Source organism: Pseudorasbora parva, chromosome 15 (genome assembly GCF_024679245.1).
Source record: "Pseudorasbora parva isolate DD20220531a chromosome 15, ASM2467924v1, whole genome shotgun sequence".
Taxonomy (NCBI): Eukaryota; Metazoa; Chordata; class Actinopteri; order Cypriniformes; family Gobionidae; genus Pseudorasbora; species Pseudorasbora parva.
In genome coordinates this window covers 5619006-5645785 of record NC_090186.1, presented here as the reverse complement: position 1 = coordinate 5645785, position 26780 = coordinate 5619006, and the positions used below count along the sequence as shown (strand labels likewise).

The following is a 26780-nucleotide window of genomic DNA, read 5'->3' as shown; positions in this document are numbered from 1 at the left end:
CATACACACTAAAGGGTTAACGCATAACACACATGCAGAGATGCTTACACACTATCATATGCAAACATTGCCATTCCCCCCGCTTCCTGGCATCTACAAACACACACTCACTCACCTGACAGGTATCCGCTCATCAGCTTGTCCAGGCTGTTGAACTGCTGCCGATACTTCAGACGGGACGACTGAGGCACCGCCCAATCAGATGCACTCATTTTAGGGGAGTTACTCGCAAGGGAGGTGGTGGAGGAAGAGTTAGAACTGTGGGAATTTAGAAAAAAAAGTTAGTATGCACTTTTATACAGGTGATAAATTAATTTGTATTGCTTTTAATTTCCAAATACATTTTCTCCAGTAAATAAAATTACTTATTAATACTCCAAATATTACAGGATATTGCACACTTGAATGAGCTAAATGATGCTAATAGATCATAAACAGATCTTAAATTCAGAAATTGCATGTGCATTGCTGTAAATGATCTGCATTTAGCAGCTGCTCATTAACACAAATAAAACGCTCTCATATTAACCCAGACCATGATAAAGTAGACAACTGGTCTCCAGCTTGCTGCAAGATCAGCTTTTCTTCCAGTGCGGAGAGACTCTGCAGTGACATCATGCTTTTAATAATTGATACGTCTGAGCAAGGTTTGCTGAATCCTTGTTAAGTCAATAATTACCACTACCGGGTCTGGAACCATTAAAATTGTAATCAAAACTCATAATTATGAGCATATCCGCAGTATTCAGACTCACTGCTGTAGGTTAACTGATTTTTTAATATTCTGAGATAACCCTAACAGGATTCAGCAGCCTTCTGCAGTTCGGCATGGGCTGGAATGATAGATATAATATAATGAGAGGTTGAGAGAGCGTGAGATATGACTTAAATTACATGTAGACGCAGGTTATGTGACCTGAGTGAAATTATGATCCTGACGACTGGCCAAAACACCAATAAACAAACCCAAACACACCTATACTCATTGGGAGGACACAAACAGAAAAAATAAGGCTGAGCGATACAGCTAAAACATAGTGTGTCTCAATATTTGTCGCTGTTTCGACGATAATACATTTTTAAGTATTTGCTCTGAAACGGCTTAAAACTGTGATTTTTTAAGCATTTTTTTTTTCATTTACAGGAAGGATAATTACAAAAAAAACAAAAAAAACATTGTTGCCGAGTACATTCAAAACATTAAATGACTAAAAAATACTGTAAAAATCTAGATTAAAATAAAACTTTTTCACTACATAAACACAGAGAATAATACCTAATCATTGTCATTTATATGCATCATCATAACATCTTTTTTATAGACTTTGCATGCACACAATAAACTTTTTCCTGCCCTTGAGAAACTGTATTGTCTATGTTTATGTATGTATATGTATATGCTAAGTTTAATGGTTTCTCATGCATACACGGAAATCTGTATATTTTTTATTGTTGCAAAGGTCCTTACACAGGCTCTGTAATATAGTGCTATAAGAATATTGTGAGAAGAAACCCAAAGTGCTTATAACCTGCTTTTTTCCATAATGACAAAGTGCACCTTAAAGTTATTCAGCTGTGTTTTAAAATCCCTACAGAATCACTAAACAGGTGCCATGAAACACGCTTGAATGATACATTTATTGTCATTAAATAAAAGTCTGGAAATGCAAATATTTTTCCATACTTTTCCAGACCTGGAAATTACTCATATCAAACTCCATACTTTTCCAAACTGCTCAAAGAACCCTGATTTTATTTCATAAAATGTCTGTGATTATTTCTTAGTAACAACACCACTGAATTTGCTGAATCAAGTTTTGAAATTATTACGGTAATTGAAACCGTAATTTTTTCTTGGAAATAGAAACTTTATGCCTTAAAAAGTGCATTAAAATGATTGTGCTAAACATGATGTTGCTAAATTATATCACCAGGATAATCATCCCAATATTGCCCAGCCTTAGCCCTAAATTAATTTTTAAACAGGCACAGAGCAGGTATTAGTGGGTTTATTACAGGCTTCTGTAGCACCACATGGAGACTGGATGACTCTCCGAGGAACTCTAACAAGATCCTATTAAGATACAAGGAGACAGCTGTGCTATTCAAGCACTGTCAGCAAACACGCTCTTATTTACTATAAACTTCTAGCACAAGCCCAGTTCTAAGAAAATCACTGTCTTTTTTTAGCTTTCACTGAAACAAACACACGCTACAGTTATTACGCCTAATTTTAATACAAACATGGGCGTAGTTCACACCTGCTAGAGCCAAGGTCCAAGAGCGAGTGAGATTTACTCAATCCACTGCTGACTGGGAAAGCTGGAAAGGTAAAAGAAGAAAAACAATTACTTAAAAGCACATGCAAACTTTGTAATGGAGTTGTAGATTATGCAATAAATCAATGCTTGAGCCTATAGATTTCATAGTAATGGCATAATACTCTAGCCTGGGAAAACCCAGATAAATTTAGACTTGCTCTGCAAGTAGTCTGGTAAAGAGCTCTTTCAGACCTTTTTCTAATCCATCGAAATCTCGGCACCAGTCAGAAACGTTGGGGCTTTACACGATGACGACAGCGCAGCGACGGTGAAGCAGATTTAGTACATTATAAAGATGGATGCCTCCGTGGAACATCACTCGTCTGAATCAGCTATCGCGTCTGTTTTAAGCAATTTAAACTTTTCCTTTTCGTTAAAACCCGAGCAAAGAACAACACTCGGCTACCAGATGTGGATTACACCGGCTACTGTGATGAGGAGGATGGGGAGTGTGATCATACACACACACACACCTCTGGATCTGGCCTTTCTGTGCTTATTTCCTCACACTAGATCTGGTAATCATGTAAAAATTGTAAATAAATAACAAGCGTAACTATGCTCAAGTCGGAAAACGTTCTAACACATCAAAAATGATTGAATTTGAATAAAATTTGGGAGACACAATTTTCCAAAGACTCCTGAATATTATTTTATTTTCAAAATATTGCAAATCGTGTTCTAATCGCAATACCAATGCCTTACAACGGGGGCAAATGCGATCAGAGCTTGATGTTTTCTGTTTGACCGTCAATCTGAGATTTTCAGTCGGTCTGAAATGCTATTAGGTTTTCCAAATTTTGCAAAAATGTTGATGGAGTGGCGGTGGACACCAGCTATTGTCTTTTTTTTCTTTTACAACAACAGCAAAAGTCGTCAGAAGCCATTGCAACATCTTCCTCCTAATCACAGAGAGAGTTGCCTTCTCAGATGTTTCTCCGTCACACGGCATACGTCATCGTCCACTAGTGGAAATTATTTGTCTATGAAGCTTTGCCAGACCATAACTCAGTTATTACTGAGAATGCTCTGGTTTTAACCAGGCTAGCAATACTCGTCTCTGTGCAAAATGCTGCATGTGAATGAATTCAGGATACCTGGTGCGAGTGTGAGGAGAGTTGCGTTGCCGTTGGGTAAAGCTGGCACACTGAGAGAGTTGGGCATCTGAGGCAATGGTCCTGACATCAGGGGGGGCGCGGGGACCAAAGGGGTCACGACAGGGCCTGGGGGGATGGCCGTTAGGATGGGCATCACCGGCATGGTGAGATTTGGCATGGAACCCATACCTGAAATAAGACATTATCTGAGATCATTTCTACAAGATTTATTGGTACCATATCCATTACAGATATTGCAATAGAGTATATATTGGACTGAACGGTTCAGGCTTATTTCCACTAGTTCTAGATTTATTTTACTTTTGTCATCATATAATGGCAAAATATTTAAAGGGGTCATGAAATGCATTGTTTTATTATTTTATAATGTTTCCTGGGGTGCACTTTTTTTTACATAAGAAAAGATTTTTACATAAGAAATTGTCATAATTTAGAAATAAAAGGCATACTTTTTGCGTCTGATTTGACCGCTCTGTTTGAAGGGGCGTGGCTGCTTAGAGACTTCAGTTTAAACGCCCACTGCTGTGATTGGCTGCTGTGAGACTTCAGTGTAAACGCCCACTGCTGTGATTGGCTGCTGTGAGACTTCAGTGTAAACGCCCACTGCTGTGATTGGCTGCTGTGAGACTTCAGTGTAAACGCCCACTGCTGTGATTGGCTGCTGTGAGACTTCAGTGTAAACGCCCACTGCTGTGATTGGCTGCTGTGAGACTTCAGTGTAAACGCCCACTGCTGTGATTGGCTGCTGTGAGACTTCAGTGTAAACGCCCACTGCTGTGATTGGCTGCTGTGAGACTTCAGTGTAAAATGTAATAGCTAGTTTTACATGTGGAACTCTCTCGAAAACGTATAGCACGTTTTCACTATTACAGCTCTCAAGGTTAACTGATCGTGTAAAGTGTTGATTAGCATTATATTCAGAGAAACAATGTGAAGTTGAGCGTTTAGTCACTGGTTTGATTTACTGACACAGACAAAGAACATCTGACTGTACATGAATCATTACATCTCAGTAATCACTGGTCTCAGATCAGGCGTTTTTACTTTTACTTCGTGTCGAGTCTATATATCGAAAAAAAAAAAAATTGTGAGTAATTTCCCAAAGAATCCGCAGTGAAATGTAGCGAACACAAATAAATAATGCTCAACTGAGACGTTCACATTGATGAAAATAAATAAGCACATTCGTAACATTAGGATCCTTTGGAAGGGAATGCTATTTGTAGTCGATCCTGTATCGCTCTTCTCTCCTCGTCATCTCACTAACACTCCAGTGGGCGGGGCTAACGTGATGATGATGAAGTGGGCGGGGCTAAAGTGATGATGATCAAGTAGGCGTTGATCTTCGTCTTTCTCCATCTATTACAGGCTCATTCCACAACGAGTCGTTCTCTGGGCTTGGTTACAATAAAAACTATTCTTGGATTAACAAGGAAGTTTTAGTTCGGAAACTCACAGGATATTCTTATAGTATGATGACCTCTTAAATGTCAAAACTCAAGGAAAATTTGATTTCTCAGTTCATAACACCTTTAATTTTTAGTAATTTTATGTTTGTTTCTGATTTTTATATTTATAAATAGCTTTAGTTTATGTTTTATTAACTTAAGTACTTTAACTTATTTCAGTTAGTTTCCATTTAAGCTTTCTAATCTTTTTTATCTAATATTTATATATTTTGTATTTATTTCAATGACCAAATTTTTTTTAAATAGCTTTAGTTATCAAATAACAACACTGTGTTAATATTGACCATTTACACATTTCTTTGAATTTATATGAAAATATTAATGTCTTAATTTCAGCATAAGCTTAGTCACAATCTGTAGTATGAGACTCAACAAACTTAACAACAGAGCAAACAAACCTCACCCGACGTTACATAACCAGCTATCTATCAAATCATACCAAAGCGTGATGATGATGTCATAACAGGGGCGGGCGTCTGCTTCATGATGATTGGCAGGCTGGATGGGAGGGGCTGACCCTGCAGCTGCAGTTTAATTAGTTTCATTGCGATGGAGAACTCCAATCTGTCCATCTTCCCATCCTTTCCTATATCTGCCAGTGCCCTGAAAGAAAGGAAGCAGCTATTCTCATCAAAAGTGGCTTACAGAGCACTAATTGCTATTACAATCCCAACGGAGAAACTCAGTTGGTGTGTGATGACAGAGCAGCATTATTTTGGGCTCAGATTTTTGTTATGCTACAATATTTATTTATGAGCCTTTTAGAGCAAGCAAATCCTAAAAACTCGAATCAAACTTTCATCAGTAAATCTACATCCTGTTTGTGGATGGCGACAGTGTTTACACCAGTAGACTAACCACAGACAGGAAGAGGTTACTTTTGGGAACCTCCACCCTCCAGAGAGGTATGTGGCTACAAATATCATTGTCCCACACACACTATTATAATAAATCCAGTCCTGCCATAGAAAACCCAACCATACAGACCCATACACATGTGCAGTTTATTTGTATGCACATAGATATACAGTAGAGCCAAAATTCATACATGCTCTTTAAAATTAACACAACTTTTCGGGAGAGAAATGGGAAGGGCAAGACAGAAGAACTGGATTAAGCATGTATGTACATTACGGGTGTGTGTATGTGTGTGTACAGTACACTTACCAGATGTCTGCAAGGACTGCTGTGGGAAGACCAGACTGCAGGAAGAACGTTCGTGCTTGATCTCCTAAAAAGAAATAAAACTAAATGATGTGCACTGTAGAAGCGCAGAATATACGTACAATTCAAAATATTTTTTTGTATGAAAGTCTCATATATGCTCAGCAAGCATTTATGTGATCCAAACTACAGTAAAAACAGTGATATTGTGAAATATGACAATTTGAAAGAACTGTTTTCTATTTTAACATATTTTAAATGTGATTTTGTGATGCAAGACTTTGTTTTAACCCAATGTTGGGTCAAATATGGACTAACCCAGCAATTGGGTTGTTTTAATCCTGCGGTTGGGTTAAATATTTGCTCAAGACAACAGTCGCTGGGTTAAAACAACCCAACTGCTGGGTTGGTCCATATTTGACCCAACATTGGGTTGTTTTTACTCAGAATTTTTTAGAGTGCAGTCTTCAGTGTCACGTGATCTGTCAGAAATCATTCTAATATGAAGATTTGGTGCTCAAGCATTTCTTATTAATATCAGTGTTAAAAAATATTTTTGTGGGAACGTTTTTTCCAGGAATCTGTGATGAATAGAAGGTTTGAAAGTGCAGTAATTATTTGAAATATATACAGTATTTCTTTTAACATTATAAATGGCTTTAGTGTCACTTTTGATCAAATCAGTGGGTCCATGTCCTGTTATGTATTTTTGAACATATCCCCCCAATGTATTAATGGTGAATGTATATTATGAGAAAATGTTTTTTGACCTTTGATGCATGTAAGCCTTTTGTAGGAGACTCCAAAACAAATTAGAAACATTTAAAATAACATACTAGAGCACTTAAAAATAAATCTTACTGGCATCAGGTGCGTGTGTGTGTGCGTGTGTGTGTTTACCTGACAAATAGCCCAGAGTGGGAGCCAGCGAGTCAAACTGTTTGTCATGTTTTCCCCTTTCTTCTGGAGTTATTGCCCAAATAGTAAAACCACCTGTGACAACGAGACGGACAGAGAAAGAGATCATCATTTTTTGATTATCATGTTCTGTCTTCCTAGATCAGCTGTTGTTTTTCTACTTTCTGTGTTTTGAAGTTCCTGCCAGTTCTCAGCGAGATGTTATCTGTTGGCGTGTGTGATCCAGGCATTAGAAATGTCAGTCTGTATATCTGGAGGGAGGCTGCATACTTACACATTTTAATGGAATGACAGCCCCGTTAATAATTATTTAGCATTATTATTGTAAACCACAAAGTCTTTCAGAGGCAGCAGGCGAAGATCCATCAAAAATGTCAGTGCCCAATAACAGCCACTTAACATGCTCAAAGTGGGTCAATCTCAACACGGCTTTCACACAAAGTGCTGAAGACAAGCCTTTCATCACCTGCTGGTGTTTTTAGCACTGCTCTTAATAAGTGCAGACAGTCCTTGGTTTGAAAAGCACAGCTAAATATCAGCTCTGACCACATCATTTGCTTCAAACTGACATTGTTTTCATACCTATACATGTTATACACATTTATATAAACCAAAAAGTGCATATACTAACAATGTCACAATAATATGCTAAATGAGGTATTTCTAAAGTTAATGAATGGATTGGGACGAATGTTAACAAACCCTGTTGTTCATTCTTTCTTTCTGAGTCCTTCTTTCTCTCCGGGGAGGACAAACACTACTTTCAGCTCATGTTTCCTGCATTGTCAGCAGAGCTGAGATTCAGAAAAAGGCCATCATGATTAATTAAGTGCAGGTCTGTGAAATCATGTGATGTCTTTCTTTAGGGAAATTTAGCCAATTCACCAAAAGATAAACCATTTAAGATAAGCAGCCTTTTCTTCAGGAAAACAGAGCCGCTTTTTATGACAAAAAAAGAAGCAATTAGTCCAACCTTGAACAAAGTATGTGCACTCTATGTGTATTTTCTAAAGAAATGTATAGTTCTTTCATGTTTGAAATCATATTCACTCGCATGACTCCAGTCAGTAGTTAAATAAAAGCCGCTAATTAAATTTTTTACATGAAGTGTATCACTGGGTGACAATGGGCCCTATTTTAAAGATCTGAGCACATGTTCTGAAACGCAGGTGCACTTAGGGCGTGTCCGAATACACTTTTGCTAGTTTAACGACGGTGAAAACCATATCCTTATGCGTGCCCGGCGCATGGTCCAAAAGAGTGAGACACCCCTCGCTGCAGCCTGTAGCACGATGACGTTGCTGGATCAGATCCAATACGTACTGGATGGTGGATCGTTATGGCAATGTCATTCATACAGATCTAATTTATAATGCGTATGTGCTAGTCTTAATGTATGATCATTATTGTATATAGATGATGTTCTAAACTGTGTAGTTGTAGTACTGATAAATAGTATTAAGTAATTATTGATTAATAAATCATCTTTTCATAAATGTGATGCTTAAATTATCCTAGTTTCGCTGTGCATGCATGCAAAACAGTTAATTTTATATATTCTGATCATATTTGCTGTTGAGTGGAAGGAAAAATGAGTCAAGTAGCCTAATTGTCTCTGTAATTTTAATCCTCAATGCAACACGATCTGTAAAGAACTTTAAAATACCAGTACCCTACACATTCAAGGGAAAATGCAAAACGTGTTTCCTGATGGCGTGAGCATGTTATTAATCGTTATTTTTGCGCGAGCAGTTTGAGTATTTATCTATCCAGCAAAACTCTCCTGTGCATTCAATGATGTCCCCAAAACTCTTCTGCGCATGCGTATATGACGTCATCGAATTGTGAATGAAACCACCGCGCATGCGCGTCCAGTACGCGTTGGATCTGATCCAGTACGTCATCGTGCTACAGGCTGCAGCGAGGACTTCTTGAAAAGAGTTGTCCTTAGTCTCCTAATGTGTCATGGGTGTGTTTTTATTCAATCAGAGTCTCATCTCCCATTCCCTTTAAAAGCCAGATGTGCTCGCACCAAGACGGATTCAACTATTTACATGGAGGAATTTGCGAGTGGAAAGACAGAACACTAGCCTGATAAGCCAGACCCACATCAAGATGTTTGGTCTGGAAACTCACCATTGACGGCTCAATCCGAGGGGCGGATAAACGGTTGTCTTTCAAACTCCCTCTGCACGCGATAGGATAGCGCTACACCAACCAGAGCAACGAAGGTGAAGCGCAGCTAGTTGACAGATTAAACATTCGCCGTATCCGGTCGGCTAAACTCTGAACACATCTTCCCTTTTTAAGAATGACTTCAGTGCCGTTCTTTGTTCTTTTCTCAGAGAAAAGCTTAACTCCAAGTCTTCCAGAGTCGCGGTCAAAGCTGATTCGAAAGACCGCTGTTCGCCAGTTTCTGTGTTTACTATAAGCACGCAAAAGCAACTCGGCCGTCGTCATTATGCCCACCGACTCTATACACGATGTGATTGGCGTTTACAGCTCAGAAGGGTATTGAGAGTTGCTAGACGACACTCGTGGGCAGATTAGATTTGCTGCCGCTAGGGTGCGTCTAGATTTCTAGGCTAACAGAGCGCTTCACTAGAGAGGAATCCTTTTATTTTTAATATTCAAAAATGTTTGTGTGCTGCTGCGCATCCCTGTGTGTGTAATAAGCAGAGTGTACGTGTGTTTTACCCACCTATAGGTGCATATTACTAACACACCCTTTAAATAACACAAAAAATACTGCGCTATTGACTTTAGAGCAGGTTTCTGTTGGTCAATGGTGCAGTCATTTTCAGTTCCCCAAAACATCAACACGCCATTAATGCGCCTGAGCACTCCTGGTTCCATGGGCGAACAGATGGCGTGAGTGCATTTGCTATTTAAACAACGTGGCACTGGACGTGAAAATGAGAACTGCGTCGGGCTGAAACTAGCACAAAAACTAGCATTGTGCCGGGTGTATGACAGGGCCCAATGTGTTGATGGAGCACCTTTAAATCGTTTTCTGAACAGCTATTCAAAAATGGATTTACATTGTAAAACAAGCTGATTTTCTAAAGCAATTTGCAATAGCAAAGCAACAGCTTTCCTTCTCTGCAATGTCACCCTATTGTGAAGCACAGGCACTAGGACATTGAGGATACTTCACTTTAAGTCATTGAGTCTAAAAGCAGAACCAGGGACATGTTTACACTATGGGGGAATTGTTTGGACACCGCTCATGAAGCAGGGACTGTCCCAAATAAAAAAATACTACACTGTAAAAAAATGTATGATCAATAAGTTATAACAACATATGCTTTTACATTGCTTTAACTCAACAAAATATGTTACGCAATTAAAATATATATATTTTTTAAGTCAGTCAAATGTAATTTAAAGCCACAATATGTAATTTTTCACTGATAGAGGTCACATATTCAAAACAAAGGCGTAGCTTGATGATGCCTTGATTTCGCAGAGCTTTTATTACTTTCACTTCTTCTGCTCGTGTGTTTGGGGGGAACGCAGTGCTGTTTTATTATATTATATAATTATATATTATTATATTATATAATATATTTACACACATCTACTATGAGACACTTGTTCACACTGCAGTGAGAGATGGATATTAGGCGGTAAAACATGGTACTCTGTGCGGTAAATCAAGAACACCAGATTTAAACAATTAGACTAACTGTGAATGAATGAATGAATGAGGCATTTATATAGCGCTTTCAAATGTACTACTGTACACCCAAAGCGCTTCACACTCATGTCAGGGGTCTCTCCTCAACCACCACCAGTGTGCAGCATCCACTTGGATGATGCGACGGCGGCCACAGTACAACGGCGCCAGTACGCTCACCACACACCAGCGATAGGTGGAGAGGAGAGAGGGTGATAGAGCCAATTCAGTGGATGGGGATTATTAGGAGGCCATGATTGGTAAGGGCCAATCGAGGGAATTTGGCCAGGACACCGGGGTTACACCCCTACTCTTTTTACGAGAAGTGCCATGGGATTTTTAATGACCACAGAGAGTCAGGACCTCGGTTTAACGTCTCATCCGAAGGACGGACAAAATCAACTGTGTTGAGCTGGAGAACAATCATTAGTTTCTGTCCATCAGTGATCCAATCACACACACAGTTCGTGTCCTGGCTAAAATTGTTGATTTCTCTGGATTTAAACATTCTTGGAAAAATTTGGGATCATGTAAGTACACAAGCCAACAAAATATATAACATTGTTCTAATGGTTTTTGGATATTTTAATCTAAAAAATTTACATATTGTGCCTTTAAATTGAAATTACTTAAACATCCAAGTTAACACTTAAATATATAAGGCAGCAAAAAAAAAAAAATCTTTACAGTGTATTTAAGATGGCTAAAATAACCTGACTAGTTTACATTAAAAAAAATTTAAAAAGATTTTATCAGCACTTATTACTAAAACAACGACTTATTTTTACTTTTAGCAGTATATTCAAAGACAATCAGGTCTCCTCACATTGAAACGTGGCAAAGGAGTGTGTCAGTGTGGGAATCAGGGAGTGTGTGTTCAGGTGTGTTCAGGTGCTCCTTTGGGAGATTTTAATCTCTCCAGGGTACAGGGAGTGAAACATGTACTCAAGCTTATTACTACGGCAGACCCATCCAGCCATTAAAGTAGCAAGTGTTTCTCTGTTTTGAAGAGGGAGCAGATTTGCTTTTGTGCTTATATAGAAACAACTAGGCAAATTTGAGATACCATTACCAACTAAAGCTTAGAAATTATCCGTACATCCAAAAATACCAAGCACAATAAACAAACAATATCTGTGTCTCTACAGTGCACCTCCAGGTTAATTAAACTGTGAAGAAGCTCTTTCCCAAAAGCGCTTTAGAGGATTAGCCACTACACACAAACATAAATAAATGAATGAGAACAGTGACAAAATAAGCACCCCAAGCACATAAACACACAGAACATATTCCTAAAAATGCCCAAAATGTCCCTCACTGTGCTGACATAAGCATTTATTTGAGATGATTTAGCTATTTAGCATCAAATATACTCCAGCCATTACAGAAATATGACTGATCTCAGAAACCAAAGACTTCAAACCTGCAGCCTCAGCTTGCCCACTGTTACCACCAGCCTGATCGGCATTCAACAAACACTTCTGCTTAAATTGTAGGCTAGCTAGAATGTAAATGCTTAAATTTGGCAATGACTCACTTTAAAGTCACATTACAAAACATACCCAAGACATTAAACATACTTAACTTACTCTGCTGGCTTTCTTTCTCTAGCTTATCTTATCCTGTAAGATAAATATTTTATCAAACCATCAGAGAGAGCTGACCTGAACCACAGCAGACTCTTCTTTAGATTTCATTCACAAGAAGTGTGATGGTACTACCATGTTTTTGGACATAGAACCATTTCCATTTACTGTAGACAATGTGTTTAATGCTTTTATTCAAAATGTTTTACAGTGCCTTTGTAAAACTATGGTATGAAGTACCATGTAAACACCACTGAATAGGAATATTATATTATTTAATATGATGGTGTATATCAAAGCTTTACCGCCTACATTTTATAAAGCCATGATGAAGGCAGATTTAAAGGGGTAATGAACTGAGAAATCAATTTTCATCATAATTTAAGAATATTCTGTAAGTTTAAAGCTACACTGTGTAACTTTTTTAGTTTATTCTTAGCTAAAAACACTTAGTTCTTTCAAAAATATATGTGCTCATTAATGTATATTTACTTCTTTCAAGTAATAAAGTATTCTCGTAAGTTTATAATATGCCATTGAAAATACATACGGGTGAGGGGTTCGAATGCCAGTCGCCATGTTGCTCCTCCATCTTGAAAGTACATTAGCCAAAGAGGGACATACCCGTCAATTCAAGTTTTGCCTTTCGCTTTAAAGCTACACTGTGTGATATTTTCCCCCATCTAGCGGTGTAAAGGTATATGACCATCCAGTGAATAATTGTGTCTGTTCCTCTCAATTCTGATTTCATGTTAACTCCTACGGCGGCCGATTTAGTCCAAGATTAACACGGCAATCCCCCTCTTCACATTCGACACGGTGCCATTGAGTGTTAAGACGCGAAACCGAAAGGCGAAGCTTGAATTTACGGGTATGTCCCTCTTTGGCTAATGTACTTTCAAGATGGGGGGGGCAACATGGCGACCGGCATTCGAACCCCTCACCCGTTTGTATTTTCAATGGCATATTATAAACTTACGAGAATACTTTATTACTTGAAAGAAGTAAATAAACATTAATGAGCACATATATTTTTGAAAGAACTAAGTGTTTTAGCTAAGAATAAACTAAAAAAGTTACACAGTGTAGCTTTAAGAAATGAAAACAGCTGTTATTGTAACCAAGCCCGGGGATTCTTTGGTAAATCAGTCACAATTAGCGCAGACTTTGCAAACAGACTTTTACGATATGGACGTAACGCCCCAACATGTCAGTAACCGTGTTAATTCTAACACCTGATCTGAGACCAGTGATTTCTGAGATGTAATGATTCATGTACAGTCAGATGTTCTTTGTCTGTGTCAGTAAATCAAACCAGAGACTAAACGCTCAACTTCACATTGTTTCTCTTAGTAGGATGAAAATAAGTTATTTAAACAGTAATTCAATTATAAAAGCGATCAAAGAACGCTCCCATTGAAATCGCGCCAAAACTCCCGTAATAATCAACAGATCTCTCATTTCCATTGTGTTTGCACTGTTAGTTATCAGGAAAGCATTCGTTAGTGAGCAGAAATCGAGTTGTAATGATGAGATCACAGCATTCATGAGCTCAACATGTCTGTGATCGTCTACAATGATCATCACTGCAACCTTTCACGATCTGAATATAATGCCATAGATCTGAATATAATGCCATAGATCTGAATATAATGCCATAGATATAAATGTAATGCTATAATCAACACTTTACACGATTAGTTAACCTTGAGAGCTGTAATAGTAAAAACGTGCTTACAATTTTCAAGAGAGTTCCACATGTAATACAGCCAATCACAGCAGTGGGCGTTTACACTGAAGTCTCACAGCAGCCAATCACAGCAGTGGGCGTTTACACTGAAGTCTCACAGCAGCCAATCACAGCAGTGGGCGTTTACACTGAAGTCTCACAGCAGCCAATCACAGCAGTGGGCGCTTACACTGAAGTCTCACAGCAGCCAATCACAGCAGTGGGCGCTTACACTGAAGTCTCACAGCAGCCAATCACAGCAGTGGGCGTTTACACTGAAGTCTCACAGCAGCCAATCACAGCAGTGGGCGTTTACACTGAAGTCTCACAGCAGACACGCCCCTTCAAACAGAGTGTTTAAATCAAAATCAGGGTAGGAAAATGCCTTTTATTTATAAATGATGACCATTTTCGATGTTAAAATCAAACTACTATTATAAGTGCACCACAGGAAAAACTATGCAGTTCATGACCCCTTTAAAAATAAAAATAACTTAATAGGCAGAAATAGTGTAGCAAATAGTGTAGAGCCCTGTCAAAATCCTTCATGGAGTTTAGCAAATATTAGCATATCCTTATATAAATAGGGAAGCAGTCATAACTTTCAACTGGGTGTGTTTTATACAAACACTGTGCTGAAAACAGAAAAACATACTGACACTTTTAATATTCTACAACTTTAAAACCTCAGATATTTTTCTCATAGAGCGGTTCTGCTAATGCTATGCTGTAGTGATTACGCACACAAGCCAAATGCGTCAGATTTATTCTCCATAACCTCTTCATCCTTTTAGAGGGATTATTCAGCTAAAATTGAAAATGCTGTCATCATTTACTCGCCTTCATGTTATTCCAAACCGTATAACATTCTTTTGCAAAACACAAAAAGAGCTGCTCGCTTCTAAATAATAAAAGTGGGTGTGGACCAGCAGTCAAGCCCCAATAAAAAGACATCCACGATAAACGGATTAATGAAAGTGCTCCATACTCCAAGATGAGGCAATATATGATAGCTTTATATATGAGGAACAGACTGAAATATTAGTTATTGAAAGTCAAGCATTTGCAGTCATATTTACCATTTATTTTAACTGTATGGAAAAGATTTTAACCCTGTGGTTGTGTTTTACCCAATCGCTGGGTTAAAACAAACCAATTGGTGGGTTAGTCCATATTTTACCCAACATTGGGTTGTTTTAACCCTGTGGTCGTGTTAAATATTTGCTTAAGACAACCCAATCGCTGGGTTAAAACAACCCAATTGGTGGGTTAGTCCATATTTTACCCAACAATTGGGTTGTTTTAACCCTGTGGTTGTGTTAAATATTTGCTTAAGACAACCCAATCGCTGGGTTAAAACAACCCAATTGGTGGGTTAGTCCATATTTTACCCAACATTGGGTTGTTTTAACCCTGTGGTCGTGTTAAATATTTGCTTAAGACAACCCAATCGCTGGGTTAAAACAACCCAATTGGTGGGTTAGTCCATATTTTACCCAACATTGGGTTGTTTTAACCCTGTGGTTATGTTGAATATTTGCTTAAGACAACCCAGTCGCTGGGTTAAAACAACCCAGTTGGTGGGTTAGTCCATATTTTACCCAACATTGGGTTGTTTTAACCCTGTGGTTATGTTGAATATTTGCTAAAGACAACCCAATCGCTGGGTTAAAACAACCCAATTGGTGGGTTAGTCCACATTTTACCCAACATTGGGTTGTTTTTTACCCAACATTTTTTTAGAGTGCAGCTTGTGCATTCTGCTAAACATATCCTTTTGTGTTTCACAGAAGAAAAAAAGTCAAATGGGTTTTAAAATACTAATTTCATGCCCTTGACACACAAAAGAGTTGTTCTTACCATTCATGACTGCAGGTGGGATGTGAGGATCCTTTACTCGACCGGCTGGCTAATACTCATCTGGAGGAGAGAGAGAGAGAGAGAGAGAGAGAGAGAGAGAGAGAGGGGGGGGGGGGATTTTACATGTAGCAGAGCAACAGAGGACACTCTATGATGGGAAGAGAAAGAGGTGAAGCAAGAGAGAGAGACTGTGAACAAGTGAAAAGGATCAAATGGGAAGACGAAAACAAGAAGAGAGTAATGAGAATGGAAAAGAGGGCTTTTAAAGAATGGACAGAGGCGGATGCATCTCTTCTCAGCTGCTGTTGAATATTTCCTCTATTGTTTCCATCTATTTTCCTCTTACGCTCAGTTATGTTGTTTGCCATAACACTCGTGCATGCAACAAGCCACATCCCCAGAGCACCTTCACGCACTCACACACAAACGGATATTGATTCGAGCCAGAGCATTTTCGCCTAATGCAAAGCGATTGTTCGTCTCTGTCGTCTCCCTAAAGCTCTTTCTGGGAAACTAGCCCTGCATCTCACAACTGAATCCTATTGGTGCTCCACCGGGCAGATTGAACAAACACACAAGCCAAACACAATCTCCCAATACGACTGAGGATCTCTGAGCCCATTTAAGCACTTGCTGGAAAAAGCTAGAAGTCCGAGAGTTACGGCGCCTATGACTGCATTCACACAGCAGCAGAATGCCAGGCCTGGGTCTACACGGTCTGGTTACCGAGCGACAAAACGTATTTTATAACCAAATGAGTTGGTATGGGCTGTATTGATTACAACAGCAATCTGTGTGATTATTTTTTGTTAATCCTTCACTAATGTTAGGGCTTTCAAAGTCAACTGGATTGTAAAAAAAAAAAAAAAAAAAAAAAGATGTAAAAGAGGTGTGTTGTGTATCAGAGAGTGAGACGGGTTATATTAGGGATACAAAAAAATATTAATAAATAAATCCTGAACTGGAGTATTTTGAAAGATCTGGAAAAATAAAAGCTGCAGGAGTGTGTGGAGATGCCAAACGATTTAGATTTAGTAATCAATCCTTACTGACACAATGCAGTGTCTTGATAGTAATAGTTTTGGGTCTGTAAGATTTTTTTGAATATTGTTTTTTATAACTGTTTTCTATTTTAATAGCCTATATTTTAAAATTGAATTTATTCTCGTGATATCAAAGCTGAATTTTCAGCAGTCTTCTGGTTCGCATTCTTTTCAGATGCTTTGATAAACAGAAAGTTCAAAAGAACAGTGTTTATTTGAGAGAAAAAACATGTTTTTAACATGATACCCGGCTGTCACTTTTAATTAATTTAATGCAAGCTTGCTTTTTTATCAAAAAATCATACTGACCCCAAACACCGACTGTGTGAATGTAACCTATATAATTTCATGACCTATATTGGTGAACTACATCTTTTGCCTAACTGCTGAACGTGAGACACATATTCCTCCTAGTTAAACGGTCACCAGTGTGAGAAAGCTTCATGTGTACAATCACTAAAATAAGATAAGTATTTCAGTCAGTGACTTCACAGGCTAATGTTTGCTCAAATAGAGCACAGCGAAGCCCCGCCCACTGGGGAATCGTATAGGTCCAAGCTTAAACATCAAATATTTTCAGTTTCACCTTCAATAAGGAAACAAATTGATAAGGGCAATGCATTACAGTATTTACAAGTTTAGTAGTGATACGTTTATCTATTATAGATATGTATTTATTTACATTTAAGTTTATTTACATTTAAGTTTCAGTATAAATTTCAGGCATCATTATACTATAAAAAAAAAAATCATTAGTTACAGTTATTATTAATGATAACAGCTAATATTAGATGTTAAAATGCTATGTTAAAGTTGCCATGAAATCAAAATGGACAATTCTTATTTTTATGCAATACTGTAGTGTTTAATTTATTGTAAATGATTTATCTGTGAACTTTATTAATTATTTTTTAAATTCCTGTGCCCACATAATCTTTAATAAAAACACTACCCTTCCCTCCCCCCATCAAAGATGACTTCTCTTGTCATTTGCTAATATGGCACGAGGGCAGGGTCTGTCTCGTTTCTGCCTCCATTTTGTTAGCAACACCAAACTTCCAACCCTCACCCTGCATTTTTTCTCATTTCAGAAGCTGATTTACTTAAAGGTGCACTATGTAGTATTTTTGCAGTAAAATATCCAAAAACCACTAGGCCAGTGTTATATATTTTGTTCAGTTGAGTACTTACAATATCCCAGATGTTTCCAACTATTTGTAAATTGTGAGAAAATTGCTATTTTAACTAAGGACCGGGACGTTTCAGCATTGCGTTTGAGGGAGTCGCCTGTCAATTGCGTCATATATGCGCTACCCTCGGTTTCGGGTTTTACTTGGCAGGAGCGCTTTACTCTTAGCAGTGTGAACAAGTGAACGCACGGAGTAACGTCATAACATCATTTTAAACACACTTAAGTATCTAATATCATAAACAGAGCTGCATTACCTCATAATCATAACCGGAAGAGCGGATCAGAGAAGGCTCCCGGCGACCGTGTCCGGTCCCGTCATAATAAAAGTCCCGGTATTTGCGAGGCGGGTATTTGTTTAACAATCGCTCCAGCAGCTGTGCTCAGCTCCACAACACTCGGTCCTGCTCTGCTTTACACTACAGTAACGTTAATAACCGCATCCATGAACGTGATTTCTGCCCGAGTCCTATTTTCCACCGGCTGTGATGTGAAGACCACATGTCCCAAGATGCTGCGCTCACACTTTGCGTCATCAAACTACGCATTTGTTTTGAATAGGCGCCCTCCAGTGGACATAAAGTTGCATAGTGCACCTTTAAATATTCGTCACAATATGGGAAAAGAACAATCGCTGACTTGAGTTTGTGGCAAAACCCTTTTACTGCATATGATAATTCCTTCTCAGAAAGTAGAACTGAAGTGACATTCATTACAAGTTAATTAGTAGGTCTGTCACGAATCCTCAATTAAATTTGAGTGTTCGATTTTAAAAATCCTTGATTGCAATTTAACATGAAGTGGCGCATTCCACATACGGCAATCCATGCACTGCATTATTAGATTGTAATATTAGATTATTAGATTAGATTGTTATTATAATATAGCATAGCGTTATATCATTTATAAACCTGGCTGAATCTGAAATCGCCCCTACACTCAAATAGTGGACGTTATCGAGTGCACTCATTCAATCCCACATTGCACCGCAATAACAAGTGTACAGCCGATGTACACACATCGGCTGTCCGAATTAGCTCACGCGTTTTCATTCACTCCTTCAAGTGAACTGTATTAGCGGACTAACGTAGGGAATAGTGAATGGTTTAAAGGCCGATTTCGGATTCAGCCCTACTCTCCCAACGGAGAATACATTTCTAAATATGGGAACTGTTGTTCATCGCGATTTCAAAATAAACACTTGCATGTTTTGATCACATGATCTTGTTCAGGAAATAACAGTGGTTGTAGCATTTATTTGTAATGCCAAATATGAACAATTTAAATTAAAAGATTGTCGGCCAATATTAAATAAGTATTTGATCATGCTGTGAAGTGTAACAACAACAATCACCAGGCCATTGGCGGCATCCTCTGCATTTGTTAAAATACATAACGTACATAAGTAGATTGTTTATAATATTATGTACAATGCCTTGCGAAAGTATTCGGCCCCCTTGAACTTTAAGACCTTTTCCCACATTTCAGGCTTTAAACATAATGATACGAAACTGTATTTTTTTGTGAAGAATCAACAACAAGTGGGACACAATCATGAAGTGGAACGAAATTTATTGGACATTTCAAAACTTTTTTAACAAATCAAAAACTGAAAAATTGGACGTGCAAAATTATTCGCAAAGGTCGCAAAGTTCAAGGGGGCCGAATACTTTATACTTCTATACTTCTTTATACTTACTACTTCAACAAGGCACTGTATATTACATTATCTATTATAACAGTATTGGTTCATTAATAAAAACACAATTATTTTCCTATTATTATTGCCTTGTTGTTATTTGTGTATTTTAAGTCACTTTAAAGGCTATTGTACACCAAAAAATATTATCCGATTACTCGTCTCATGAACCCAATATCATGTATTGTCTTGACTCGTGAGCTGTCGTCACACCCCTAAAAACATTTTTACTGGTATAACACTGCCACACCAAAAACACATTTAAGCATATAAACATTATTACTTTAGAGTCATTTTCACAATTGAGTTAAAATGTCATAACTCATCTTTCATTATTAAATGGAAATGAAATGTTTGGCAGTGTTTCAACTGAGCTGCTGGTACGGGGGAGGCGTAGTGGTGCAGTTTGGTTATAATCCTCAGAAGTGAGAGACAAAACATTACATCTTTCAGTATTGTACATTTACTTCTTCTCCGTTATGCTAGAGTGCATTAGTATACAAATCAGCACCTCTCTGCACATTAGCTGTCAGCAAATGTTTCAGCAGTATTGGAGGTGTTTGAATCTAATAATTAGACTTGCCTGCCAGTGACTCAGTAGTGCACAAACCTCCTCCTGCTCATTTGCTTTAATACTTTTAGATCTGTCTGAAGCATTTGAGACAGTTAAAATCTAATTATTATTTGGTTGAGAACATGCTATGCACCACAAATACTCACTTTTGGTGTCCAACAGAGCTCTGGATTTAGTAAAGTATTATTTCTAAAGCTCGGATTACAGAGTCATTGAGCCAAACAAATTTGAAGACCGGTGTTGTGCTGAATAATCTGGCAGGGTTCTGAATTTGGCACAACAGTGAAACTAACTTTTAAATTAGTAAACTTAAAACATCCATACAGTTCCCTCCACTAATATTGGCACCCTTGGTGAATATGAGAAAAGGTGGCTGTGAAAATAAATCTGTATTGTTCATCCTTTTGGGGGGGAAAAATGTAACTTTTCATTGAAGTCAAACAATTGAAAGGGGGAAAATCTCATTATGAAATGTTTTTCTCCTATTAATTGCGCTGTCCGTTCCCCAAGATCACAGCTCTGAGTCTTCTTCTGTAAAGCCTGATGAGTTTGGAGATCAGAGCCCATTCCTTCATCCAGAATCTCTCCAGATCCTTCAGATTCCAGCTCTTCTCTTCAGCTCATCACTCATTTTCTATTGGGTTCAGCTCAGGAACTGGGACGGCCATGGCAGAAGCTTCATTTTGTGCTCAGTCACACATTTTTGTGTTGATTTTGATGTTTGTTTTGGATCATTGTCCTGATGGAAGATCCAACTACGGCCCATTATCAGATTTCTAGCAGAAGCGTCAGGTTTTGATTTTTTATCTGTTGGTATTTGCTAGAATCCATGATACCATGAATCTGAACAAGATGTCCAGGACCTCCAGCAAAAAAACAGACCAACAACCTTAAAGATCCAGCGGTGTGTTTAACCGTGGCCATGGGGGACTTCTGATCCCTGTTTGCACCAAAGCCATCTGGTGTGTTTGTGCCAAAAGCTCTTTTTTTAGTTTAATCTGACCACAGAACCAGGTCCGTCTGAAGCTCCAGTCGTGTCTGAACTGAATATGCTGGAGTTTGTTTCTGGATGAGCGAGGAGGATTTTTCTTCAAACCCTCCCAAACAACATGTGGTGATGTTGGCGTTGTTTGATCGATTTTTTTATTCTTTCTGAGCCCGAGACTCAACTAATCTCTGCACTTCTCCAGCTGTGATCTCGGAGAGTCTTTGTCCACTCAAACTCTCCTCCTCTCGTGCGTTAGGACGATATAGACACTCGTCCTCTTCCAGGCAGATTCAGAACATCTTTAGTTGATTGAACTTCTCAATTATTGCCCTGATGCTGGAAATGGGGATTTTCAATTCTTTAGCTTTTTTTTTTACAGACTCTTTCTATTTTGTGAAGCTCAACAATCTTTTGCTGCACATCAGAACTATATTCTGTGGTTTTTCTCATTGTGATGATGATTAAGGGAATTTGGCCTTTGTGTTTCCTCATATTTATGCTCCTGTGGAACAGGAAATCATGGCTGGACAATTTCATGCTTATAGTCATCCTGGTGTGCTAAACAAAAATGTAAATATGAATATAAAAATACTTCAGAGATATTTTACTCATAAGAATTTCTAGGGTTGCAATAATTGTCTCTCATTGTATTTCATAATGCTTTTCATGAATTTCTGTCCAGTTAGTATAACAATCTTAATGTACAATACCACAAACAGCTTAGCCAGTCCACACAAACAAAATAGCACTGTATTGTAGATGTATTGTGCTGCTTTTATGGCTCCCAGGAGAGTCAGAGCTCTCCAATAGCATCGGCTGCAGGATTATCTATGCTTTTATGCGTAAATTACATTTTAGATAGCACATGATTTCACACTGTTACAACAGTATACCTGTTATTACCTCTTCTCAGCATGCTGCAGTGCAATAACAGCAAATTACTTGAGTCTAAAGTGTCAACCGACTGAATAAACAGAAACCAGGGAAAACAGAAAAGCGAAAAACATCTGTCTGATCTACCAAATCTGCTCATTTTCCTGAAGCCTCACTCTCTTACTTCCTTAATAACAAGTCATCCGAGTTTAATCCCTGTAAAAGGTCCTTTCTGAATCCCGTTTCCATCTCTCCTCTTCCATTAGTTTGTCTAAAATTCACTGTCCTCTCTCATTTATAACGCTAAAGCAGAGAGGCATCATCAGTTTTGCATTAAGGAATACTGAGGCTTATGTGCTTAGAGCGATATCTCGCTCATGTATATGATTCATGAACAGCACATAAGCCTTCATTCCTTCATTTTCAAACATCCTTCATTTCTGCAGACTACAGAGGTTAACAGTATCATTACAGTGTAACTACACTGAGGGGAAGATATACATTTACATTTATTCATGTAGCAGGCGCTTTTATCCAAAGCTACTTTCAAATAAGGAAAACAACGAAAAAACAATCAAGCCAACAACAGGGCAACAATATGCAAGAGTTGGGACTAGTCCCAGTTGGTCTAGCACAGAACACATGCAAAGGTTTTTTAATAGATATAGAGAATAATATGTGTTACTAATCGGTCAAGTGTTGATTAAAAAAGCATCTTCAGCCATTTCTTGAAATTAGGAAGGTCATTCAACCAATTTGGAAAGTGACTTTGTGCCTCTTTGGGATGGCACCACAAGTGAGGTGCCCCCAGGTCTCTTTTGGCACCCAAAGAGATGAACTTTGTCCATCTCATGTCATGCTGTTAAATCAAAGGCTTAAGTTTAACCTTAAATCTATCCATCACATTTGCTATGATTGCTAGTATCTTATCGCTCATTATGAAACAATATCTGAAAAGTAATTTCCATTTATGAAAAGTAAAAGGAATGCTTCATGGCATACCAAACTAAAAGTACTTTTAAAATGAGCAATAATAATAATAATACAAATATTACATTTTGGTGGGGTAAAGATTAGGGATGCACCGATATGAACATTTTGGCTGATATTGATAACTGATAAATCTTTAAATTTTGAAAGCCGAAAACCGATATATATATATTGACCGATAAATCTAAATCCACATTTTTATAAAAATTTTGAGAGCATGATTACAAAAAGTCTCACTATTAGAAGCCATGATCCAAACACACAATTATAATTTTCTAATTGTATGTAGTCTGTATGACTCATTGAACTGTATTTTCCTTTTTGAAGTGATTTGAAGAAATTTAAAACCATCAGGGTGAACAGTGTGCATCTGAAGTGCCTCAGCTGAAGGAAATAATGCATTATTTATTGGCTTTATATCAGCCTAATTTTCTTATAAGGTCGATAACGATAACATTAAAAATTAAAGGGGGGGTGAAATGCTGTTTCATGCATACTGAGCTTTTTACACTGTTAAAGACTTGGATTCCCATCCTAAACATAGACAAAGTTTCAAAAACTAATGTTGGACGTTTGATGGAGTATTTCTGTGTTAAAAATACTCCTTCCGGTTTCTCACCAGTTCCGGAGAGTTTTTTTCGAGTATGGCTCGTCTTGACGTTAATGTGTGTTTAAGGGCCCTATTTTAACGATCTGAAACGCAAGTGTCAAAGCGCGAAGCGCAAGTAACTTTGTGGGCGGGTCTCGGCGCTGTTGCTATTTTCCCGGCGGGATAAATTGCTCTTGCACCCGGCGCAAATCTAAAATGAGTTGGTCTGAAGTAGCTTCATTATTCATAGGTGTGGTTTGGGCGTAACGTGAATAAACCAATCAGAGCGGCATCCAACATTCCCTTTAAAAGCACCTGCGCAAGTTCCATTATGGATCACTATTATTATGGCGTATTTACCAGGCGCACGCCAGGAACAGTTCACAGCCGAGGAGACTGATGTTCTTGTAAGAGCAGCCCTTACGAAACAAAAATATATTGCAGTATACTGGAAAATTTCATGCAATACATTAGGCAATATATTCACATATATGGGAATTAATATTTATATTTTTCAATATATTGCAATATATTGAAAGTGGCAATCATTTGTATATTTTGCAATATATTACATTAATATATAATATATTTTATAATACCACCAATATATTATTCCATATATTTACAATATATTTCAAGTAATATATTGGTAAATGTATTTTCCTTTCGTAAGGGAGTGAAAGACAGAGAAGTTGTGTTGTATGGGGATGGGAGAAACCCACCCAAAATAGCGTCGGTTAAACAGTTTTTTCAGTCGATTTTTTTTCCTGGTTCTTGACGGACAAACCAATTTGTCAGATGTCCTTCTCTACATATATGTCTTGCCACTATTGGGCAAACAGGTCTGATCCTTAATTACTACAATTTGCCTGAATAATTTGTAAGCTAGATTTATGTCTATTTTTCACATCTTCGTGGCACACCACAATGTGTTAATATATTTTTTTTAGTGTAACAATTTATGATTTTCAAAAATAACTGTTGCATCTGTGTAGATTTCATGAGCAAAGTGTATGTGCGTTGTGCACGCTATACATTATGGTCAAGCATGCGCCCTTAAAATAGCATAATGAACAACGCGCAACGCGCCACTGACTTTAGACCAGGTTTTTTCTGGTCAGTGGCCCAATTGTTTAATGGAACAGCAAAATAGCACCAGGGATTGTTTGCGCCGGAACACGCCTCCTTTTTTGCGCTGAACCGCCGACATGAGATTGACTGAAACTGAGTGCCCCCCCCAACATATATTAACCAATACCAATATGGTGGCCGATATATTGTGCATCCCTAAGAAAATGGCTTCAGATTGTAGAACTACTTAGAAGTCATAAAGCTTATTTGTATAGTGTTCAACTTAATATGCATTAACACTCTTGTGATTGACATTTGAGACAGAAGAGAGGAGAGATGAAGATAATGAAAGTGAAGATGTGACCCAGGGTTCTCGTTCTCTACTAATCTACTGTGTGCAAATAAAGAGTCCATTACAGATCAATAAATGGAGGGTTAATAGGCTGAAGTATAGATTAAAAAGCTGAAAGCTGAGGGAGACAGGATCCGTGGTTTAGACTGGGTTCTCACACATTCACACACACTGAAACTCAAAGCCTCTTAAGGCTGCTTTGATTGCTTTTACTACATAAGAATGCACTTCAATCTTTTACTTTGCCTTTCATATTGTAACTTTAGTCCAAAAACCTCACTAAATATTTACTTTAAATAAGAATAAACTATGGGAATCATCTCTTTCAATCTAACATATACACTATATTGCCAAACGTTTTGGGACACCTTTACATGCACATAAACTTTAATGACATCCCATTTTTAATTGGGCTTTAATATGGAGTTGTCCCACCCTCTGCAGATATAACAGCTTCAACTCTTCTGGGAAGGCTTTCCACAAGGTTCAGGAGTGTGTTTATGGGAATTTTTGACCATTCTTCTAGAAGTGCTTTTGTGAGGTCAGGCACTGATGTTGGATGAGAAGGCCTGGCTCTCAGTCTCCGCTCCAATTCATCCCAAAGGTGTTCAATCAGGTTGAGCTCAGGACTCTGAGCAGGCCAGTCAAGGGCCTGCACAAACTCGCTCACCATGTTTTTATGGATCTTGCTTTGTGCACTGGTGCGCAGTCATGTTGGAACAGGAAGGGGCTGTCCGTAAACTGTTTCCAAAAAGTTGGGAGCATGAAATTGTCCAAAATGTCTTGTATGCTGAAGCATTAAGAGTTTCTTTTACTGGAACTAAGGGGCCCCACACTATAATCCCCGCACCACCAAACTTTACACTTGGTACAATGCAGTCAGGCAAGTACCGTTTTCCTGGCAACCGCCAAACCCAGACTCATTCATAGGATTACCAGATAGAGAAGCGTGATTGGTCACTCCAGAGAACATGTCTCTGTTTGCACTATAGCGAGTCCAGTGGCGGCTGCTTTACTCCACTGCATCTGACGCTTTGCAATGCACTTGGTGATATAAGGCTTGGATGAGCTGCTGCCATAAAAACCCAGTCCATGAAGCTCTCAATGCACTGTTCTTGAGATAGGCCACGCAAAGTTTGGAGGTCTGTAGCTACTGACTCTGCAGAAAGTTGGTGACTTCTGCGCACTGTGCACCTCAGCATGCGCTGACCCCACTCTGTAATTTTACCTGGCCGACCACTCGTGGCTGAGTTGCTGTTGTTCCCAATCGCCTTGCTATAATCCCACTTACAGTTGACTGTGGAATATTTAATAGTGAGGAAATGTCACGAATGGATTTATTGTGGCAACATATCACGGTCCCACGCTTAAGTTCACTGAGCTCCTGAGAGCGACCCATTCTTTCACAAATGTTTGTAAAAGCGTCTCCATGCCAAGTGCTTGATTTTATACACCTGTGGCTATGGAAGTGATTGGAACACCTGATATCAATGAATCGGAGCGGTGTCCCAATACTTTTGGCAATATAGTGTCCATATACACACAACATACAGTTCAATAGGCATATG

General features: G+C 38.3%; 1 protein-coding gene across 4 annotated transcripts in view; it reads right to left on the bottom strand.

Annotated features, from left to right (window-relative positions):
* Positions 1-26780, bottom strand: part of itsn2a (intersectin 2a) — a 77864-nt gene that overhangs the window by 39662 nt on the left and 11422 nt on the right. The window contains exons 2-8 of one of the 4 annotated variants that reach the window (XM_067416885.1): positions 15845-15904; positions 6973-7065; positions 6076-6139; positions 5348-5511; positions 3419-3607; positions 2262-2322; positions 116-258 (exon numbers count right to left, since the gene is read on the bottom strand). In XM_067416885.1, the coding sequence (XP_067272986.1) occupies positions 116-258; positions 2262-2322; positions 3419-3607; positions 5348-5511; positions 6076-6139; positions 6973-7065; positions 15845-15851 (721 nt within the window). In that variant the 5' untranslated portion in view covers positions 15852-15904. Of the gene's footprint in view, positions 1-115; positions 259-2261; positions 2323-3418; positions 3608-5347; positions 5512-6075; positions 6140-6972; positions 7066-13993; positions 14102-15844; positions 15905-26780 lie in introns of those variants that run through there. The other 3 variants (XM_067416884.1, XM_067416887.1, XM_067416886.1) reach the window with 3 other exon arrangements.